We start from the raw sequence: 22452 nt of genomic DNA, 5'->3' as shown, positions 1-22452 counted from the left end.
CAGCCAGCACTTTTTTTTCCAGAGCCTTTTATGGGACTAATGTCAACAAAAAATTTAATATGGCAGTCTTGTATTTTAAGCTCACACTTTTGGGGATACATTCTCAGGTCTTCTTTAATGTGGGAACTGCAAATATAACTACCATTACATGGTAATGAGTGTTAAAGAATGTAGAGTCCTCATGTAAAGATTAGAACATACTTTTCTCTTAGTCCTTCAAGGACAGACTTTCAAAATGTTTGATTCTACTAATCCCATGCTGTGAATAGACTGATTACTCTTCACTTTATATATGTGACTGGGCTATGTGAAATCTGTATCAACTGATCAAGACTGGAGTTTCAGTTATGGATGAAAACTATCTCAATTCAACTTTATTACCCTCATCATGAGTATGCAGGGTGTAGACAAAACTTTTTATCAGCTAACTATATGAAAAGATAACCACTGTAATAACCCATGTGATCCAAAATGGGCAAAAGCAAAAGACTAACTTCCCCTCAAGAAGAAAAATTTCAGATGTATGAAAAGGACAACAATACTAATAAAAAAATTGTATTTATTTAGAAGCATTCAGAATGTCAACAAAACAGCTGCAACTTTTTTTTTTTGCAACTACAGAGTGGTATTCAGTTAACAGAACAACTAAGCTGCATCAGAGACAACTGAAGATGAAAAAACTACCATCCCCGTATATAACTAATTTGTGCTGTGCACAAACAAGAACCTGCTTTAAATTTCCATGCCAATTTACAACCCCCATACTGTACCAGGCAAGGTTAGTGGCTATTGAAAATACCACCAGGACAGGGCTATCTAAAGACACATTAGGTAGTGTGTTAACTATACAAAAAAAGACACTGTACAGATTAAAAACAAATCCTACACAGCCTTACATTTCAATTTTTTTCTTTAAAAGGAGTGAGTTGTATACAGGGGGGTTAAATTCTTTATAGACAAGAAAGAAAAAACTGTGCTAGAACCAATTTATTCATCATCATCTTCTTCATCTTCATCTTCATCTTCCTCCTCTTCCTCCTCCTCATCTTCCTCATCCTCCTCTTCCTTCTTTTTCTTGCTTTTTTTCAGCCTCGATGACTCCCTTTTTTGCTGTATCAGGCTTTCCTTTAGCTCAGTATGCAGCAATATCCTTTTCATATTTTTCCTTCAGCTTCGCAGCCTTCTTTTCATAAGGCTGCTTGTCATCTGCAGTGGTGTTAATTCCACATGTTTCCCAGTTTCTTTGCAACATCACCAATGGATAGGCCAGGATGTTCTCCTTTGATTTTTGGGTGATACTCAGAACAAAACAAGAAAAAGGCCGAAGGAGGCCTCTTGGGTGCATTGGGTCCTTGAACTTCTTTTTTGTTTCCCCTTTAGGGGGGATTAAGTTTTCATTTCTTTTTCATAATGGGCCTTGTCCACCTTTGCCATGTCTTCAAACTTTCCTTTATCTTTAGCAGGCATGGTCTTCCACCTCTCTGAGCACTTCTTAGAAAATTCTCAGAAGTTGACTGAAACATCTGGGTGCTTCTTCTTGTGCTCCTCTCGGCAAGTTTGCACAAAGAATACATGTGATGACATTTTGCCTCTCGGCTCCTTAGGATCTCCTTTGCCCATGTTTAATTATTTTCCTCAGCAAGCCACAGAGTCACCCAGTGCCCATCTGGCTCTCACTTGCCCTGGCTCTTTCTCTATCCCCAGTAGTTTATTTTTGTTTCTGTTCCTTGCCTTAAGAGACACATCTTGCCTTAAGAGACACATCTAGAAAACTGTTGCTATTGCCAGTGTGAAAGAAATGACTGCCTATATTCTCTCCTAGGGTTTTAGTGTTTCAGGTTTCACATTTAGATCTTTAATCCATTTTGAGCTTATTTTTGTATACAATGTCAGAGAGTAGTCCAGTTTCATTCTTTTCCATGTAGCTGTCCAGTTTTCCCAGAACCATTTATTGAAAAGACTGTCTTATCCTTATTGTATATTCTTGCTTAGTTGTCATAGATTAATTGACCATGTAAGTGTGGGTTTATTTCTGGAATCTCCATTCTGTTCAATTCATCTGTTTTTGTGCCAGTACCATACTGTTTTGATTACTATAGCTTTGTAGTATATCTTGAAATCTGGGATTGTGATATCTCCAGCTTTGATTTCCATTTAAAAAGGAGTTGTTGAATCAGATTTTGGAAGTGTGAAATGATTATTCATTAAATTAATTAAATCTAAGAGAATGCAAAACAAGACTTAACCATTTTGAAAATATCAGAAAGGTATTGAAAAAGATGTTTCAACATGACTTTCTGCATTCTACAAACATGTGTCAAGCACAGGCCATGTACCAGCGCCCTTCCACAAACAGGGACAGAGTACAAACACCCCAGAGCCTGCTCTTGAGGGCTGGCCAGTGAGAGAGCACACCTCAGGGCTGGGCAGTGATAGTGTCATTAGAAGATGAGATTCAGTGGGCCTGGGGATGTGATATGAGCAGAGGTGGAACTCAAAGGACTCTAAAGACTTGGGGAGACTCAGATTCACCTAGGCCCTGAGAACCACAGGTAAGAAAGATATAATAATGATGACTGGGTCAGGACACTGTCAGGAGACCTCAGAGGGGGCCAACAGCATGGAATGATTGTTAAATTATAATTGTTAAATTATAAATTCTTAAAAGACTCTGTTGGTACAACCAGTAACAGTACTGCAATTTTTTTTTTTTAATTGTTTGGTTACGTCTTAGTCAGTGTGTTTTTTGATCAAATCCACATTCCTACTTACCAGAAAACCTAGGGGAATATAATTGATAAATACAAGCCTGATAGCCCAGATAAAGCTTGTGTCCAGAAAACTCAGCCTTTAAAAATGCTAGTGAAGATCCTCCAAATTTGAATTTTAGCATCTCCAGCAAGAAACATATGCAAATACTCAACATTAACTTTGCCCTCCTCTGTAACTTTCACCAAGCTGCTTTTTATGATGCCATGCATTTACAGGTCAGCAGTGTTTTCCTTCATACCATGTTATGGAAAGAATTTCTAACATGTACTTTGAGATTGATATTACCCAAAGCTTCATAAAGGTGTCTGAGGTTTGGCAGACTAGACAGATGCAAATAGGACTGCTGTTGGTATGACTTGGGGCCTACTTTTTCTCTTACAGGTGCTGTATACGATGGCTGAAAGTTGCAAGCCTGTTTGTCTTTGTGGTGGTGTGCTCTGTGAGTACCACAGAGCTCTGCTGATGGGTCAGCAGAGCCACGGGGTGCCATGGGCTGGGTAGCAAGGCACCTGAGATATGGCGCTCACACTTTCTTTGGAGGAGATGCTGAGGGCATGTGGGATGGTGGGCTGAGGTTGGTGAGGGAGGCATCCCCTTAGCAATGCTCAACTGCTGTGATCCACATGTGACACAACAGAAGACCTGGGGACTTGGCTTTGCTTTATAGAAGCAGTTAGCTTACTCCCTGGGTCTAACTTTCCACCTCAAAGTGGCTTGCCAATTCTGTTTTCAACCACATGCAATAAAACTATTTGTGTTGGGACATGTCCAGCATCACGGGTGGCCCCAAGAATGTTTAGTGTCCCTTTGAGATGGTGCTCTAGGCCTCCATCTAACTGGGCTGCCCTGTTTGGGAGGGAATGAAGCTCCTTGTTTGCCCTTTTCTTGGATGCTTCTCCAACTCCACTTGCCCATGCATTCTAAGGGAGGACTGCAGAGCCATGTTTCTGGAGGTGACCTGAGTATGCCCTCTGACAGGAAGAGTCAGGTGTCTTGCTGCATTTGTGTGGTTTATATCCTGATGTAGTCCTCGCTGGAATCACATTGCAGGTGCTCAAATTTTTTTGCCAAATGAGTGTAAGATTCTTTGTGCCCAGGTGTGCATATCTGTATGTGTACACATGTGTGTGTACATGCCTGGCTGTGTGTGCACATGTGGGTGTGAGGTCCTCTGTGTCTGGCTGTGTGTTTGTGTGTCTGAATGCCTGCGTGGGACATGTGGGTCATTTGTGGTCTGTGATCATTTTGAGATTGTATCTGTGCTTGGGGTCTTAATTCTGGGGGTGTATCAATTTTCAGCATTGACATAAGATAGTTTGTGTGCACCATTGTTGGAGACCCCAGTGGGTGGTTGGTGCATGCTGCTGTGACAGCATGTGAGATTGTGAGCAAGGATGGGGTGTGTGAATGGTGTTTTCATGACTGTGCAATGTAGATTCCAAGATGTGTGTGGCCATGGCTCTTCTATGTAGGCAGCCTGTGGTTATGGCTCATGCTAAATGCTATATGACTGGAAACTTCACATGACCAAATGTGGCTGTGAATACTTATTTTTCATTATCTGTATCTGTGGACATGAATATTGGGGCTCTGTGTATGTGTGCAAGATTGTGCATGAGAAGAGTCTCCTCTTCTCAGTGTGACATATAGAGAGCAATGTTGCATCTTGAGCAGCAAGGGTGGTGCATGAAGTCAATACTGGCCAAATTGAATTGAATACCTGCAACCCTTTAAAAACCCATAGGGAGGAGAGCAGTGGCCCAGAGAAAGGAAGTCTATGCATGAAATAAGAAACAATTACATTGAATTCTGAAAACTTCATGAGTTTACTTTTTTGGCTACCAGTTTACCTCTTTACTTCCTATTCACATAAATGTGTGGTTCTGAAGCTCCAGCTGTTTAACAAGGCTGGTGGTGGGGTGGGGACTGGGATTTTCAAGGAGAAGGAAGGGTGGGCCAATTCCCCCACTGATTTCCTGAGGTATGACCTGATCATGTTGTTTAGTCTTAAGCCTTCTTCTGGGAGATAAAGTTTTGGTGATTTGAGGAATTTGTTTTGAACTTCTGTAACAATCATCTTATGATCACTTCAATGTACTTTCTGATCAGGTATAAGCTGCTCTGTGAATTCCACAAAACATACTTTAACCATCACATGGGTTGTGTTCACTTTCCTCCAGTATGGGAAAACCACGTTTACCTACCTCTGATGATTTAATTTTGTGGCTGGGTGGTTAATCCTTAAAATCAACAAATATCAATAGTTAAGATCCATTATTGTGGAGAATAAAATAGTGAATCAGAATTTTATATTTTAATATCTAATAAAAACTATTTAGAGTGAGCTGGTGAATATTGGATACATCAGTCAACACCATTATCATACCCATATTTTCAAATTTTATCAAAATTATTTAAATCCTATTGTTTTTCTGCTATAAATCTATCATTAAATGTTTCTGATTGTTACAGATTTTATTCAGCCTGTATCCAGATCAAGGAAAGTTCTGGCAGTTGTTGGCTGTGTCACCCCTGCAAAGCTACTGTATCCAGTCTGTAGACTGCAGAGGATAGTTGTCCATGGTTGAGATTCACAGAGACACCAGAGAACTATTACAACTGTTACTGAAGGTCACAGCATAGGTGATCACTGTTCTTCTCATGAGTATTGTGTTCCTCTAGGACATTAAAAAAATTTCCTTTAAAGTTCACTTATTTATTTTTGAGAGAGAGCACACATAAACTGGGGAGAGGCAAAGAGAGAGAGAGAGGGAGAATCAGAAGCAGGCTCTGTGCACTGTCAGCATGGAGCCTGATGTGGGGCTCGATCTCATGAACCGTGAGACCATGACCGGAGTCGAAATCAAGAGTCTGCTGCTTAACTGACCGAGCCACCCAGGCACCCCTTACTGCAGGACATGTGATGAAACATGAGGCCAGAACAGAAGACAAGAGAAGCACTAGTGAGACTGTGATGGATAGCTGGTGGTGAGGTTCCTCCTGGGGTGATGATAGCCAACTGGCACATTCCAGTTAGGGCCTGGCTCCCCTGGGCTCTTGGATACTCTGATTTGTACCCCTACCCATTTCCTTTTGCATTTCAGCTTAGGTGGTTTCTAATGACCTATATTTTCCTTTCCTTTCCTTTCCTTTTCTCTTCTTTTCTTTTCTCTTCTTTTCTTTCTTTTATTTTTTATTTTTTTAGAGAGAGTGTGTGAGCAGGGGAGGGGCGGAGGGAGAGAGAGAATCTTAAGCAAGCTCCACACTCAGCATGGAGCCCCATGCAGGGCTCGATCTCATGACTGTGAGATCATGATCTGAGCTGAAATCAGGAGTCAGACTCTTGACTGACTGAGCCACACAGGTGCCCCTCTACTGGCCTTTCTTTAAATTCATTGGTTCTTTTCTTTGGCCGTGTCATCTGGGCTTGATGACTGCTTGGTTTCTTTAAATCAAGTTTTCTCGCGTGTCTTTTTGTAGGCCTCATAGTTTGTCAATAAAAGCCAGATATGTTGTATAGGATAATAGATATTGAGTGTGTTAGTCGACTTGGACTGCCCTAACAAAATACCACATCCTGGGGGTAACAGATATTTATCATTCACAGTTCTGGAGGCTGGACGTCCAAAGTCAAGGTGCTGACCAATTTGATTTCTGGTGAGGGCTCTCTTTCTGGCTGGCAGATGGCTGCCTTCCTCCTATGTCCTACAGGGCCTTTCCTCAGTGTGTGTGTGTGTGTGTATGTGCATTTGTATGTGGAGAGAAAGAGCATTCTCTGGTGGCTGTTCTTATAAGGACACGATCCTTTCATATCAGGGCCCCACTGTATGAATTATTGAACCTCAGTTACTTCCTTAGAGGCCCCATCTCTAGACATAGCCACACTGGGGGTCAAGGCTTCAACATATGAATTTGGTAGGGGGACATAGCATTCAATCCATAACACTGTGGGCTTTAGCTGGGGTTCTGTGTAAATCTAGTCAGAGTTTGGCTATGTTGCAGTGTGTGGTTGCCATGGTAACCTCTAATATCCCAGACACTTGGAATTGCTTGGCTTCTCTCCAACTGTCTGCTAGGCTGTGCACTGTTCCTACTCCTCTGCAAGGGGTAGAGTTACTTTCCCCTCTTTCCTGCCACTACTGGCTGCTGGGGTTACATTGTGCCCTTAGGCTACCAGATTTGATGTGCTTTCCCAGGAAATTAAGGTTTCTCCACCAGTCTTCTCAATCTCTCCATATCTTCCCTGTGAGCACCTGCTAGGGTCCCTGGAGCAAAACCATACAAGAAGATGCTAACACCCCTATTTTGTGTCTCCCAGGGCCTCCCAAGTCTCACACTAGCCCACACTTGACCTTGAGCTGTTTAAAAATTTTCTGATTTAATCTTGCCTGCTTCTGTATGTGGTGGTAGCACCTGTCTCAGGGAAGCAATGCTTGGCCCTGTTCCTCCCCGCATTCACCTGTCTTACTCTAGATTTCAAGTTAGGTGTTGTGATACAGCCTCATTCTTGATAGAATAAGTCATTAACTTAACATTTGTTCCCTGTTTTCTGGTTGTGAGAGTGGGATTGGTGTGTTTCTAGCTCTTTATGTATCCCAAATGAAACTGGAAGTCCAGAGCCCACACCCTCTCTTAGAATGGACATTGGGATTAGGATATTGAAGCATGAAATCTCCTAAAGTTCCCAGTCCTGCTTAAAGCAGTAGGGTTAGTGGTAGGTCCTGAGGAAGGGACATCTTGGAAAGCAAAGGAGGAGAAGAGGGCAAGGAGGAGAAAGGAGTGGGGAGGAAGAGGAAGCAGGTGGAGGAGGAGGGTGGTGGAGGAGGAGGGAGAAGAGGAGGCAGATGTGTCCATTTCAAGTATTTATGATAATTACCTTTTATTTTCTGATTATTGCCTTTTAAAAGGAATTAAATCATGCATAGAGCTACATGGAAAGATTTTTTTTTTCTCTAGTATCTTCAATTGATAAGCTGGGTGCACTGAAATTTTAGGAAATTGGATAATTTTCCTTGCAGTCACCAAAAGCTATCACATATTATTGTTTCTTCTAGTTCTTCTGGGGACTTCCCCAGAATATCCTCTCACTCAGCTGAGCCACTCTTCACCCACAGGGTATCAGCAACATTCCAGAAAGACCTGGCACTTAAGGCCTTCAGGTGGGCTCATGAGATGGCTCTTGTGAGCAGTGCATGGTGCATCCCTGCCCTTTAATAAATGAGAGCACTCATCTGTACCTGCTCTCAGGACAGGGTAGCTCTGTTGTCTATCTAAGGGCTTGCTAAAGTCTTGATGTTTTCTTCACCACTTTAAAAATGTGTCTGAGTTTTAGGTAAAGATGTATATCCCTGTGAGAGAATTGGAAAGCTCTGTGATTTTTATGAGCTTTGTTTTTCATTCATATGTCTTACCTCTATATCATCTCCATTAAACAAAACTAAGATATGCTTCTGCTTTCCTCAGCTCCTCCTGGAGCCTTCTCAAAGAAAGGTGTGGAGGCCTGGCTTCATGATGTCCCTATAAGATAGATGCTGCCTTCCCTTCATGGGACTTCACTGTAGGTGATCATAACCTGCTGCCCAGGCTGACCCAAGAGCTTGGAGTGAAGGGCTGGATACTGTCCAGAAACAGTCTTCAGTGAGAACCAGATAGGGAGAGGGAAATATTTTGGAGAATCTGGGTTATTACTGTACTGTGGCAACTCCTGTATGAACCTTAGCAGTTAGTAGAAATCATAAGTAAGCATAAGTAAGGATATAACAGGATAAAATCAGATAATAACAAATAAGAGTCCTCTATTCATCCCACCAAGAAATGTACCTTGTCACTTTTATTCTACAGCATTGTGCACAGTCTTCTTTCCAAAGCAGCCCAAGTACACTAGGCCTTTCCTGGGACTTGAATGAGCCTAGGCCCATCCTGGTGGCTGGCAGGCAAAAATGGTTTCTCCTGGCAGCAAGGGCAACTGGGGAGGTTTCTCTCCTGTTCTCTGAGCAGCGTGTATATTTGGGTGAAGTCAGAAGAGAAGTGGAAGGGATAGAGAGAGCTGTGTGAGATGGTAGGGATGCTGCAGAGTGGCTCTTATATGTTTAGTGACATTTGTTAAGGATGGCAAATCAGACTTTATTCAGAAACCTAGTGATAGTTGTAGAGACCACTGCGGTGTGGGAGAGGGATTGAACTTGAGAAATGGGACTTTAAAACTAAGGGACAGGGTGGGGGGCAGTGGATAAAAAACTACAAAGAGGAAACATCAGGGGTGAGAGGAGACTCTGGCCAAGCTGACCTCACTGGATTCTTGCTGTAGGCCGGCCAGAGTGATCAGACATCAATTAAGGATGGTGGGGCATGAGGAACCTGATCAGATATTGAGTGTGATCAGATATGGGGAATGCAGATTCTGACTAAATTAACCTACCAGGATTCTTGCTAAAACTGGACAATGCAGAGATAAACACAGAACCCCCAAAGTCACGGCTTAGTCTTAGAGAAGAGAGTTCAAAGGTGCATGACTAAAGTTTGGTCAAAAAGAGACTCTCTCTGTCAATCATTAACCCTGATTAAGGCTGATTTAAGCTTCTTGTGGGTTCCTCAGAAAACATAATAGATTTCCCATATGTTTCTGGAAGCTCACAGACCTTCTTCAAGGACCCTAGGCTGAGAACTTGCTGAGGGGGGTTGTGAAAGGAGAGATCAGAGGTTTTAGGTCTCCCTCAAATGTCCTCAGAGAGCCAACTGCTGATGGTATCTACAAAAGGTGGGGGCAGACTGGGGAAAAGCTAGCTTGTGCACCAGAGTTTGGACCTTTGAAGGTGATTCTCAGCAAAGGGGTGTTATTGTGCAGGTCTGAGGCAGGCAGTGATTCTGGCCTGGTTTTGAAAGTCGGTAGTGGTGTTCTCATTGTTGTTCTCATTAGTGAAGAACCCCATTGTTCTTCCTTCTTGACTTCTGGCCAGACCCCTGGATGGACCGAGCTGAGTAAGAGGCCTGGATGACAGACACTAGGGGTGTGTGTTTTAGTGGGAAGTGATCTTGGAGAAAGCTCCCGTATGCATTAACTGGAGAATAACAAAGCTACCTTTTCTCCTATGAGGTTTTCTTTGTAACAATTGGGCTTTGTCACTTCAGTAATTGTAGGGGTTATTTTAGAAGCTTTGTGAAACAGGAAATGACTGTGATTGCAGGCACCTGAGGTTCTTTTTCCCTGAGTTGTTCTCTGTGCTTATTATGGGGGAGACATGTTCAAGGCTCCCAGGTCATTAAGTAAATAACGGTCAGCAAGCCAGGTTAAATATAAGCAGCTTAATTAGGCTTGTTCACTGGCCTTCCTCCTTTTCTTCTCTCCCTCCTCCCTTCTATTATTTTTCTTTGTTTCTTGACATATGGTCCATTTTCCATCACACCCTTCATAGTAGACCTGGGCTCCCAAAGTACATAAAGGAAACACTATACACATTAAAGAATTTTGTCCCCTCCTGTTCTTCCTCTCTTACATCCTAAGCTCCTTATACTACCTCATAATTATGTTCTCTAATATGGTAACCACTAGCCACTAGTGGCTCTTTAAATTTAAATTTATGTTAATGAAGTAAATAACATTAAAGTTTCACTACCTCATTCACACCAGCCATATTTCAAGTGCATAATAGTCAAATGTGATTTGTGGCTACCATATCAGGCAACATAGATATAAAACATTCCTATCACCACATAGAATCTGATTGGTCAGTACCAGTCTAGAAATTAAGGGCAATCATTCATCCATTTGGTCCCAAACACTGGAGAAAATACATTGGCACTAGATAGATTTATTTTTAATGAATTGATCAATCTTAAAAGTTTCGTACTTTATCAAATGACATTGCTCCCATTTTTATCATGAAAATGGGTCCAAAGGGTCCCCACTTTCTTACCTCAGTTCAACTAAGCAAAAGTTGTGTCAAAGAAAAATTGCATACGTTAAACAGTAAGGAAGACTTGGCAATGGCGGAGGGGGGGGGGCGGAGATTGAACTCAACTCCAAATACAACAGGGGAAGCTAGGAATCTACAGTAGGATGAGGGTGAGGATGGAAAATTACCAAGGGGAACTTGGTTGTGTATGAGGAGAGAAGGGATTCTCAATAAACTGGGCTCACCAGGCCAAAGTTGAGGACTAATCAAGAAGAGGGCTCAGAGGAGCCTGACTCAAGTTTGGTCAAGGAGGAAGTCCTGGCCAGTGTTAATGAGCCTGGCATTTGATAGGCACTGTAGCAAATTTAAGGATAAATCCAAGGGGACTCTACAGTTTAGGCAGAAATGAAGGCCTCTCTTCAGGCTGTTGTGGATTTGTTCCATGTCCAGCAACAGCACATTGCCTGTTGTTCAGAGGTGTTTTATGTGTCTTCCTCCCCACCATACATACGCCTCTAGGACAGCTGCCCACACTCGGACAACCAGTGCAGAGTCAATGGTCACACTTAGAGGAACAACAGGAAGATGCTTAACCAGGAACTCAATGGAGGGAGGTCTAGGGGGCTCGCAGAGTAGGAAGAAGGTTCACGGAAGACATGTCAAGTTAGGTCATGAAAAATGGCTTTGATGTGGGTAATGGGAAAGGCAGGAGACTTCTTTGATGCAGTCAGAGGAAGGATGCAATTTCTCTCTGACTTCTCTATTGCCCGCCCCCAGCAGGGACTCTGGTCTATGTTTGGAGGACTTCAAGGATGATGCTGTAAACAAATATTTATTGGTAACATAAGTATTTTGGGGGGCGTCTAATGTGGTGAGAACTAAATTAGTCTCCAGAGAAGTAGAGAAATAAATAAGATGCAGATACTTCTCTTGAGGAGTGAGACCAGTTGGGAAGAAAAATCTTAAACAAACTGCAATATGGCATGAGTCAAATCTACAGAGGATCCACTGGAGTCGTAGATGACAAGCAAAGATTTTAAGAGAGGAGTGGAGAGTTTGAGTGAGATCTCAAAAGATGGCAGAAGTTCTTCATATTTGGAGAAGGCATTTGAAGAAAAGGCAGGGTACTATGTGTTAGGAGAATGGCAGATAGTTCAATATGTCTGCAAGTCAAGGATCAAAGCTGCCTGCAGGGATGAGGCTTGATTAGAGGCTCCTGTTTTCTGTGATCTGGAAGTCACAGATGACGCCAGAGCATCTCAGTGGGCTTTGAATCCTAAATACATGGTGGGCATGTAGAAAGAGGAAAGGAAGGGTGGAAGTAAATGTGGTCCTGTGTCTATGTGGTTTTGTGTGCGCTCCATGTGATTAGTTAATCACAGGGAGATTTGTTATATGGTTGTCTCCTCAAGAGGTCATGAGATGCCCCTTAACCCCCAGGTTTTTATTCATTTACTTCTTGGTATGCAATAGATGCTCCACAAACATTCCTTAAATCTGAGGGAGAAGCCACTGCTTTTCCAATGTTAGCCTCTAGGTGGTGCTGTTCCATCTCCTGGGTTTCTGCAAAGTCTCTAGAATCCTTTCTGAACTGAAATATTTCTCCCCACCCTGTATCTTGTGTTTGACCAGGGGAAAGACAAGGACAGGAGTAATTTTGGTGTGGCAGAAGCAGCAGTGTCTCTTTGGGCCTTTTGTTGGTACATCCTGCCTCATGTGTGACTTCTGTTTCCATTTGTCCTTGATGGAACCCAAGTAGCAGCATAGGTATGTGGAGAGGCTTTCCAGCCAAGTGCTGGGGACAGCTGCACATTCTGGGCTGTCTTATAGACAACAGTGCTGATAAAGCGCTTTCTTTACCAGGATGTGTTTGTATAATAATTTTTTTAAACTAGTATATTTTGCTGGAGGAAATGGATAATGAAAAAGGATTAACCATTCACTGGCACTCAACACTCAATGCAAATCCTGTATACACTGTGGCAACAGTGAAGTTCTACCTTTTCCCTAAGTCTATTCCATAGACCACCTGTTTCTTTTAGGGTTTCTGAATCTTCCTACAACTAGTGAGCTGCTGCTAAGACTTTTGAGGCCTTATACAAAACATAGATTATTTTGAGATTCATTTTTCCACCTACAACAATTTTCTCTTCTGGATGAAAATGACTGGGCCAGCCTCTTTGTAAAATCCATGTCATGTCCCCAGGACCTTGCAGCAGAGGCAAGAGTTGGCCCAGAACAGAGAGAGAAGGGCTGAGTCGCACAGACCCCTATGTTTGTGCAACACCCAAATGCAGGATGTAAGTACTGAGGGGCGAGCCTGAAGTGGGGAGTAAGTACCATGGGAATTATATTTTGTGTGGGGAAAAAGCCTCTTTTCCTGATAATTCTTCCCTGATCAAGACCCCTTAACACACTTTGAGGGAATTTCTCTCCTCTCACTTATTTAGCTGACTCCAGAATTCTTATTTTAAGTTCTCTTTGTGATTTCTCATTGTACAAATAGAGACCTGGCACCTGAGGATTTGGGCATGGATGTTGATCTGTGTATCTGTTCAGTCATGCAGCCATCCTGTCTACTAGCTCACCGTGGGTCCAGGAACTTGGGCAGGAGTTTCATGCTGGCTGCAAAAGCAGAAGCAGAGATAAGGGTAGAATGGGGAGACACCACCACTTAGAGGTTAAACCAGAGGACCTGAAACATAAACAATCAGAAATGCAATTTCTGCAGTGCAAAACACAATGTAAAACCAATGTGTATGTCAGGAGTGAGGTGCTGAGGAGATAAGGAGTGGTCAGTGGCTGCAGTACAGTTGGAGGAAACATCCTGGATATGCATTTCTGTGTGCACCTTCTGAGGAGGGTACTCACTGAGTGGGTGGTGGGGGCACTTTAGGCCTCTCTTCCTTGCTTTGTGGTTCACCTTGACTTTGCCTCAGCTTCAAACCTCACCAGCTATGTGGACTCCACACTGCTCCGGGTGGACCTGGAAGGGGCCCTGGTGGCCAGTGGCCCAAGTCATACTGGAAGAGAAGAACATGTTGTGGTGGAGGTGACCCAGGCCGATGTTCCAGGCTCCAGGCGGCGGCGGCCACAGCAGGTTACACTTATACTTTACCTAAAAGGAATTGAAAAAACTCACTTCATCTCTTCATAAATTGATTTCCTTTTGAGTGGATTTGATGGGAAGTCATAAGGCAATGACACCCTTCTTTTTTTTGTAATTTTATTTTTTATTTTTAAAAATTTACATCCAAATTAGTTGGCATATAGTGAAACAATGATTTCAGGAGTAGATTCCTTAATGCCCCTTACCCATTTAGCCCATCCCCCCTCCCACAACCCCTCCAGTAACCCTCAGTTTGTTCTCCATACTTATGAGCCTCTTCTGTTTTGTCCCCCTCCCTGTTTTTATATTATTTTTGTTTCCCTTCCCTTATGTTCATCTGTTTTGTTTCTTAAAGTCCTCATATGAGTGAAGTCATATGATTTTTGTCTTTCTCTGACTAATTTCACTTAGCATAATAGTCTCCAGTTCCATCCACATAGTTGCAAATGGCAAGATTTCATTCTTTTTGATGACACCATTCTTAGGCAAGCCCTGTCTTTTGCTTTGTCTTTGCAATTATTTTTTCTCCTTTTGTCTAAGATAATTATAAAACTCTTGCAATTTCAGTAAAATCAGACTTGTGAGTTTTTTATTCAGATGATTTTATTGGACAATTCAGGGAAATATATATTTGAACGTAGTTTTCTGTTGTTAAATCACAATTAAACTTGGGCCTTACCTCATGGTATAGAAGATACACCACAGTTCCTTTGGGTTTGTGGACACTTAACCAAGTAGTTAAGACTTGCATAATTTCCTAAACCTTCTTCTTCTAAAGCAATAGGCTCTTGCACTTAGTGTCTCCTAGACCATCTTTAGCTCCCATACTTTGAAGGCAAGGAGGGTCAGCAGTGGTGTTGTCACCATGGCCCAGAGCCCAGACAAGGCCTGGACCCTCTCTGTGCATCCTGACCTATACCCCAAGTCCTGATAACTCCCTGGGATTATTATGGTGACTTGTGTATGAAGTCCATGGGTTTTTCCTATTATAATACAGAGAAGGAAACCCTGCTGTTGCACAATGCTGTGTCATCCAAAACAGAGAGTCTGATGGGTTACTGCACCCTCTCATTTTCCTGCCATACAGAGCAGGGTCCACAGAGCAAAGGCATCATTATTAATTAAGCTGCAGTTTCATGGGTGATGGTCTATGCAGCACCAGAGTTCTAAAAGTGTTGCCTTGGTCGTGGTCTTAGGACGTAAACTTGTCTTCCTTGTGTGCAATACACAGCCTGATGGCAATGGCTTCTCAGTAAAGACAAGGTGGGCACACATCTGTCTGCTCTGTCTGTGAGTCTTGGGTGGAAGAAGATGTGACCCTTTGCAGCCTGCTGACATGACTGCCTGCCCATGGGGCTGTACTGAGCTTCTCTTCTCCAGTGCCAGGACAAAAATCCAGCTCAGAAACATGAGGAACACAAAAGTCCTTTACTACTAGGCTTTTCTGATATACTCTTTCCAAATATTGAAGTGTTTTAAGAGGACATATGAACTCTCATTCATGCTTTGACTAATTTCAGAGTTCCTATTTTCATTTACTTCATGATTTTTGGGCATCAAGACTCCCGTCCTCCTATTGAAGTTTCCCTGGCTCCTCAGCTGCCCCAGCCAGCCCCCACTTTCTGCTCATATCTGGCTCCCCTCAGCTGGTTTCTCCACTACCCTGCTTGGGACAGGAAGATGTGGGGTGGATTTGCCCACAGCAAAGTAGCTTTATCCTTGGATCCTGCTTCTCATGGGCTCCTGTGACATGGGTGTGCAGACTTGTCTCTAGTTTGCAAGCAGGAGGCAGTTGTAAGTAAGCATTTTCATGAGTTGCCTCAGAGGGCTCAGAAGATTCCAAGTCTCCCATAAAGTGCAGTGATTTATTTTGCTCATAATAAATCATTTTGACATCTATACCTTTGTATCTTTTATACTAATTCTATGTGTGTACTTTTGTATTCTTTTTTCTTAAAGCCCTTCATAATGTAGAAATTTCCAGTTCCATACAACTTGGATATGCTCTAGTGTCAGGGATTTGGGAGTTGTGTAAAAAGTCCTTGCTGTTCCTCTTTTTCTCCTTATTATAAACAAACACGTACACTGAATAACACTGAATCCCAGGTGATGGTTCAAAGCCTTACTGTGATATTACATTTCAACTTTTACAGGTCACTCAGAATTGGACTGTATTTTTAAATCCGAGAAGAAGTGAGCGCTTAGTGGTGAGCAGGACCTTTGAGATACTGAGCAGGTGGGTCTCAGGTGATCGAAGATCTTGAGGGAGGGTCTTCTGAGACATGCTCACTTAAAAAGTTTGACCTGTGAGACTCTAATTTTTGGCACGAATAGCCAGATCAATTATATGACTTGGATGGGATGCTCTAACTGGGGAGACTGTGAACATGAGGGATGTAGGAGGGCATCATAACCACAAGTGTCAGGAAATGAGGATTGACTTCAGGGTCCATTTTGAAGCAAATGGTATTTTATAGTTGATTTTATAGTCATTAATATTATGAAGCTCTACAATGGAGAATTCCAGGAAATTTTCAGATTCTTTCTCTTTTTCTTTAATGCCACTCCATATTATGTCTGTAGGAGTTTGCTATTCCTGTCATAACAAATACCACAGACTGCATAAATTAAAAAGTAGAAATTTATTTCCTCAAGGGTTCAGCAGAGTTTGTCTTTTCAGAGGCCCCTATCCTTGGTTTGAAGATTCCTTCTACTTCCTGTGTTTTCACATGGTCTTTTCTGTGTTTGTGTCTGTCCCTATCCCTTCTTATAAGGACACCAGTCATACTGGATTAGGGACCACACTAGTGACCTTATTTTAACTTAATTACTCCTATAAAGACTCCGTCTCCAAATATAGTCATATTATGAAGTATTGAGGGTTAGGGTGTCAACATCTATATTTTGGGAAGACACAGTTTGGCTCACAACAGTTGCTGACCGAACTTTTAGAAAAATGCTTTAGTTTCACCATGCCACATACTGTTAATTACTTGGATGCTTATTATTCCAGGTACTTTCCCCCATCATCTGTGACAACCCGTCTATATATTCTCAGGTTACATGTGGCCCTTTTCCAAATCACTGTCATGTGAGAATGGTTGGCTTTGCTATTTGTTAGCAGGCAAAGCAGTCAGTGTGTGATGAAGAGAAAGAGAATTTTAATTTTAAATGGCTAGAACCAATGTGAAAGTTCCTGCTCCTTGTTAATTGTTGGAGTGGCACCTGCCATGAAGCAGATACTGCCAGGTGGGGGCTGAGGGATCTACATTAGATGGATCTGACCACAGGGAGGCTGTGTCTGCATCTCACACTACTCATATATGCCCTCAGAGCTCCTTGTCTGCCAGGCCAGGAATTGGGCTAAATCACTCTGAGATTAATTTGGGCTCTCATTATGGCCATAGATAACTTGTGTTGGGAAGGACACCAAGGAAACAAGCACTAATTGTTGACATAGGGTCTGGTTTCCTTTACTAATGGTAATATCTTTGCTTCATTCTACAGAGATACTGTTTCTATCAACATTCGAGCCTCTGTCCAGCAGACCCAGGCTGTTCCTCTTCTGATGGCTCATCAGTATCTCCGTGCAAGCATAGAAGCACAAGTGATCATTGCTGTGGTCATCCTTGCTGGGGTCTACATGCTGATTATATTTGAGGTAACTTTCACGTCAGCTCTCAGATTTATTTGGGCTCACAAGTAAGTGTCTTTCAATGTGTGGATGTTTTGGATAGGCTAAGTTCTTCTTTTTTTAAGTTTCTTTATTTATTTTGAGAGAGAGCATGAGCAGGGGTGGGGCAGAGTGAGAGGGAGAGAGAGAATCCCAAGCAGACTCTGTGCTGTTAGCATAGAGAGAGCCTGACATGGGGCTCGATCTCACAAACCATTAGATCATGACCTGAGCTGAAATCAAGGGTCGGATGCTTAACTCACTGATCTACCAGGTGCCCCTCAGTTCTGCTGTTTCTTTTTTTAAGTTTATTTATTTATTTTGAGAGAGAGAGAGAGAGAGAGAGAGAGAGAGAGAGAGAGAGAGAGAGAGAATGAATCCCAAATGGGCTCCACACTGTCAGTGTGGAGCCCAACTTGGGGCTTGAACTCACAAACCATGAGATCGTGACCTGAGTTGAAATCAAGAGACACTTAACCGACTGAGTCACCCAGGTGCCCCTCACTCAGTTCTGCTTCCTAATCAAATTGCCATGGCATCTTTCCTAAAAAGGAAGATTCCACTATTCTATGTAGAAAATTGATCTGTACTGGAATATTTGCTGAATGTTGGCAACTGACACATGCAAGATGAGCTGCATCAGGTACCAGCAAAAATTTACCTGAGAAAACTGAATATGTGCATGATTTTCTCACTCTCATTCTGCTTCTCACTTGAAATGTGACCCTGAAGGGGCAAATGTGGAAACTCTCTGAGATGTACATTAGACTGTCCCCTATTTGTTTCATAGGAATATGAATGTTATAGAGACTTGAGAGACCTTGGGCTATATGGGGGGGGGGGGAAGGATTATTATCTGTTATGCTTATCAATTCAGTGTATGAGCCTTTTTACAAATGATCTTATGTCTTATAAATTATGTGTTTTTGGGGAGCTAAGCGTGGCCCTACCTTTAATAGCATGAAGCAAAGTGCAGACACTGCCTGGGTGGGCTGGTACATTGTTAATTTAATTGTGAAACCAGACTTACTGCAACACATTGATGAGAATCTTGGCTCCAGTAGGTTGAGCCTGGAAGGTCAGTAGAGAATGAGAAGCATTTCTTCTTTAGTGTGGGATAGGTATGAGAAATACCTTGGAGTTGTCAAGAAAATGGCCTTCAGGAGAAATGGTCAGGAAAGTTCCAGAAGTTTTCCTGTGGTTGTCTAGTATGCCTGGTGAGGAATGTTGGCTCCAGTAAGTTGAGCCCAAACTGTCCAACAAGGTCCACTCATTAATTATTTTATCTCTTATGTCTTCTTTATTCCAGAGTAGCTCTATTCTCTCCATTCTTTTTCTCTTCTTTTTTTTTTTTAACCAATATCATCATGTTTCAGGGTTCCCTTGGTCACCTAAACACTGTGATTTTTCTAGAAGGGCTCACAGACTCACAGGAAGCTCTGCCCTGTCTGGGCTGTGGTTTATTATCATGACCAGCAGTGGAAGAAGCCTCATCAGGAAGTCTGGATGAGTCCAGAAGCAGGGTTCTGAAAGGTCTCCTTTCCCAGAAGGGGCCACATAGAACATGCTCCTTCCTTCAGCAGTGGCATTTATGCCCAGGGCAGCCTGCTTGAGACTCAGAGCTCCAGGGTATTGATGAAGCCTTGTCATGTAGGCTCCCTGAGCCCACCAAAGTCCTAGCCTCCCAGAAAGAAAGCAGGTGTTAACCATAAATCACATTTTATAAAAATAATTTAGACATGCTAGTACAGCAGAATGCAATGTTCTAAGCCTATATAACAACATTATCACTTTCTATCATAAGGAATATTCCAAAAGCCAAGTAACCAGATGCCAGCCAAGGGCCAACCCTAGAGCAGGCTCTTCTAAAGGCTCTTCTAATGATGGCAACCTTAGGCCTTCCAGGTTAGCTCTTTACTGTACCACCATCTAGTTAAAAAATATTTTTCTGTGGTTCTGTAGAACATCTTGCATCCAGGATTGGGCTAATGGACCCCTCATAGGATTCTTATTCTATTTCTTTTATTTCCTATGGACTACAATTTATATCTGAAGCCTTCAGGTTTTATTTTGGGGCCCTTTTGCTTCACAGGTGTTCTAGGAGTTTGACTTGCACCAAGGAGAAGTGTAATGTCTAGATGTCCCCCTTGCAGGGATGCTGAGATTGCTTAGTGAGTTTAGGTGGTGGCAGCCTGGCCCAGTGTTTATCAAGTTCCCTGTGACCTTTGCTCCTAATAGTTTTAATATTCACCAGGGACCATTAGCATTTGCAATGAATTTTCTAATTCTGTCATTCTATCTGCATTTATAAATGACACATTCTGTACTGAAGAACTTTCTCCCACCCAATTTCATTAACGTGAAACACACTTAATGCCAGAAACACAAGATAAATTATTTTTCCTTAATTATCAATTTTCATAATAATGATTTGTTGCCTTAGCAACTTCCAGTGGTGTCCACTGAATTTATTTTTTGTCTGTCTCCCATTTTCTGAGTATCATTTTGAACTTATGGGTTTAATAAATTCAATGTACTTTAATCAGTTACAGTCATTAGTAATTAAAAAATACAGTTTAATGCCAATTTATTTTTGAGAAGACTTCTTTTTATTCTAGAATTTGACTTTTTGTGTATAATTGTACAACCTTTCAAAATTACATAATTATAAACATTTATTAATCTTTCATTAATTAATGGCTGTTATTAATAGCCATTCAGAAAATGCTTTTCCCTCCCTCCCAACAGCCATGTTGAAGTAATAAAAGTCCTGTAAAGAGGCCAATTCAACATGGTTTTTACCCTGGCAGAAACAAAAAGTGAGGAGGTTAGAAGAAACTAGATATATTAGTTCAATGAAAGGCTCATTAAGGGCACCCTTTATAAGTCAGTCAGGTGAACTGCTGCCCCTCAGTATAAGGCCTCACTCCTCTCCTGCTCCATATTATAATATACCAGCTACATTATCTATCAAAAACGTTTTTTGTTGTTGTTTTGAAATAATTAAAGATTCACAGGGCATTGCAAAGAAATGTACAGGGAAGTCCAATCTATACTTCCCCAGCCTCCCTCAATATTAATGTGTTATATGACTATGGTTTAATAATATCAAGACCAAGAAATTGGCATTGGTACAATCCATAGAGCTTATTCAGATTCAGTGGTTATAGAAGTGGCAGAGCAGTATGGAGACTCTGAGCTTGTCTTGCCCCTGAAATGCAGCTAGATCAGCATCAAAGCATTTTGAACACCTGAGGATTAATGAAAAAATCTGCATAATTTGAGCCACAGAATTTGGCAGGTATGTGGTATGGAGAGGTGAATTGGGGGAGAGAAAAGCTGCAGAACCATGGAGGGTAGGGAGCTGTTTTCACAAAGAAAGGACAGAAAGAGAAAGAGAAAAGGGATGATTGCAGCACATTGGGATTGTGCAAGAAAAGCACTCACCCCTGAAAGTACCTGGAAAGGAAGAGAGAGAGAAAGAATTAAAACACTTGCAGGGGACTGGACAAGAAATCTGTTCCCCCAAACCCCAAAATTTGGGATAACAGAGAGGGTTTCAATACCACCAGGATTCTATAAACAATGGAGTGCAGAGTCTGAAGTTCTGGAGCTCAGTGCCTGGGAGTGCTCTGGTGAGGAAGTAGGGTGAATCCCTAGGACCAGGCAGTGTGGTCTGAGGGGTCTGTGTGCCACATGGTGAGAAGCTGTTCTCCTGCTTGGAGTGCAATTTGGTAGAGGACATACAGCCTCCCTGTGGGCAAAAGTCCTCATGGACCCTGGAGAGCAGCCACGTTTGCTGATATTGAGACAAAGATGCCAGAGTGTGGTAAAATCCTGGCACCAGCTGTGTGTTGTTTTTCCATAAACTCTGAACCTCTCCTGCTGCACGATCACTGGAATGTTTTCTGGAACAAGCTGGCAACCAGCCATTGCTCTGTGAGACACACCCCCAGAGAATTAGTGTGGGTCTCTGAAGTGTGGAGTTTTGAAACAGCCTCATCTGAGACAAAACTCTGGAGGGAGGCACTACCTGGCAGGTGGACAGCTTAGACATGGACAAGGTAGAGGCAGGGAGTGGATGGAGACCTGAGACAAGGGAGGGGTGCTTGATCATAGGTCAGGGAAGTGCAAAGTTCCTGTGCCAAAGACTAGGGAGCTGGGTGAAGCCATTTTCACCTCTGGCACATACGGGATCCACCCCAGTAAGCTAATCAGTGCCACCAAGTGGATAATGGAGCCATTACACCAAACCCCACACACCTGCACCCTCCAGGCACATCCCCCCGAAGATCAAAACAAATCCTTCCCACCTGCTTAGTCTACAGACTAGTATGCTTCAAAGTTTCAGTTCGAGGGGAAACTGGTTGTAACTTCAGCCAGGTTTCCTTCTGCTTGCTGGTTCATTTATTTGTTTGTTTTCTTTACTTCTGTTTTTGCTTAAATTGTTTTCATTTTTTTCTTTCTTTTCTTTTTATTTCTTGGATACAGAAAGAGCAAATTCTTTTTGTATTGTTTTTTGTTTTGTAAATTAAAAATATTCTATTTTATTTTCTTTATTTTATTTTACTCTATTTTATTATTTAAAATTAAAAAATTAAACTTTTCCCCTTCCTTTCTCTTTTTTCTCTATTCTGTCAAGCTTTTTTCAACAAGCAGGTTGAAACACACCTAAGATCTATCTTTCTTTACTTGAATCTTTTTTTTGTCTTTGATTTTTTAATTTTAATTTTTTATTTTACTGTTTTTCTTTCTCCAAAATGACAAGACAGAGAAATTCACCCCAAAAGAAAGAACAGAAATAAATAATGGATTTAATCAACACAGATGTGAATAAAATGTCTGAATTAGAATTTAAAACCACATTTTAAGAATCCTAGCTGGGGAGAGAGGGAAGATGGTGGCGTAGGAGGACGCTGGGCTCACCGCGCGTCCTGCTGATCACTTAGATTCCACCTACACCTGCCTAAATAACCCAGAAAACCACCAGAGGATTAGCAGAACGG

General features: G+C 42.1%; 1 protein-coding gene and 1 pseudogene across 1 annotated transcript in view; one reads left to right on the top strand and one right to left on the bottom strand.

The window, feature by feature from the left end:
• Positions 1 to 22452, top strand: part of OCA2 (OCA2 melanosomal transmembrane protein) — a 473528-nt gene that overhangs the window by 69243 nt on the left and 381833 nt on the right. The window contains exons 4-8 of the mRNA XM_042941271.1: positions 3154 to 3211; positions 5245 to 5317; positions 13604 to 13764; positions 15927 to 16009; positions 17281 to 17434. Coding sequence (XP_042797205.1) covers positions 3154 to 3211; positions 5245 to 5317; positions 13604 to 13764; positions 15927 to 16009; positions 17281 to 17434 — 529 coding nt within the window. The remainder of the gene's footprint in view (positions 1 to 3153; positions 3212 to 5244; positions 5318 to 13603; positions 13765 to 15926; positions 16010 to 17280; positions 17435 to 22452) is intronic.
• Positions 988 to 1631, bottom strand: LOC122221734 (annotated as a pseudogene).

This window comes from Panthera leo, chromosome B3, assembly GCF_018350215.1.
Source record: "Panthera leo isolate Ple1 chromosome B3, P.leo_Ple1_pat1.1, whole genome shotgun sequence".
In the NCBI taxonomy this organism is placed as follows: domain Eukaryota; kingdom Metazoa; phylum Chordata; class Mammalia; order Carnivora; family Felidae; genus Panthera; species Panthera leo.
This window is presented reverse-complemented; position numbering and strand designations above follow the sequence as displayed.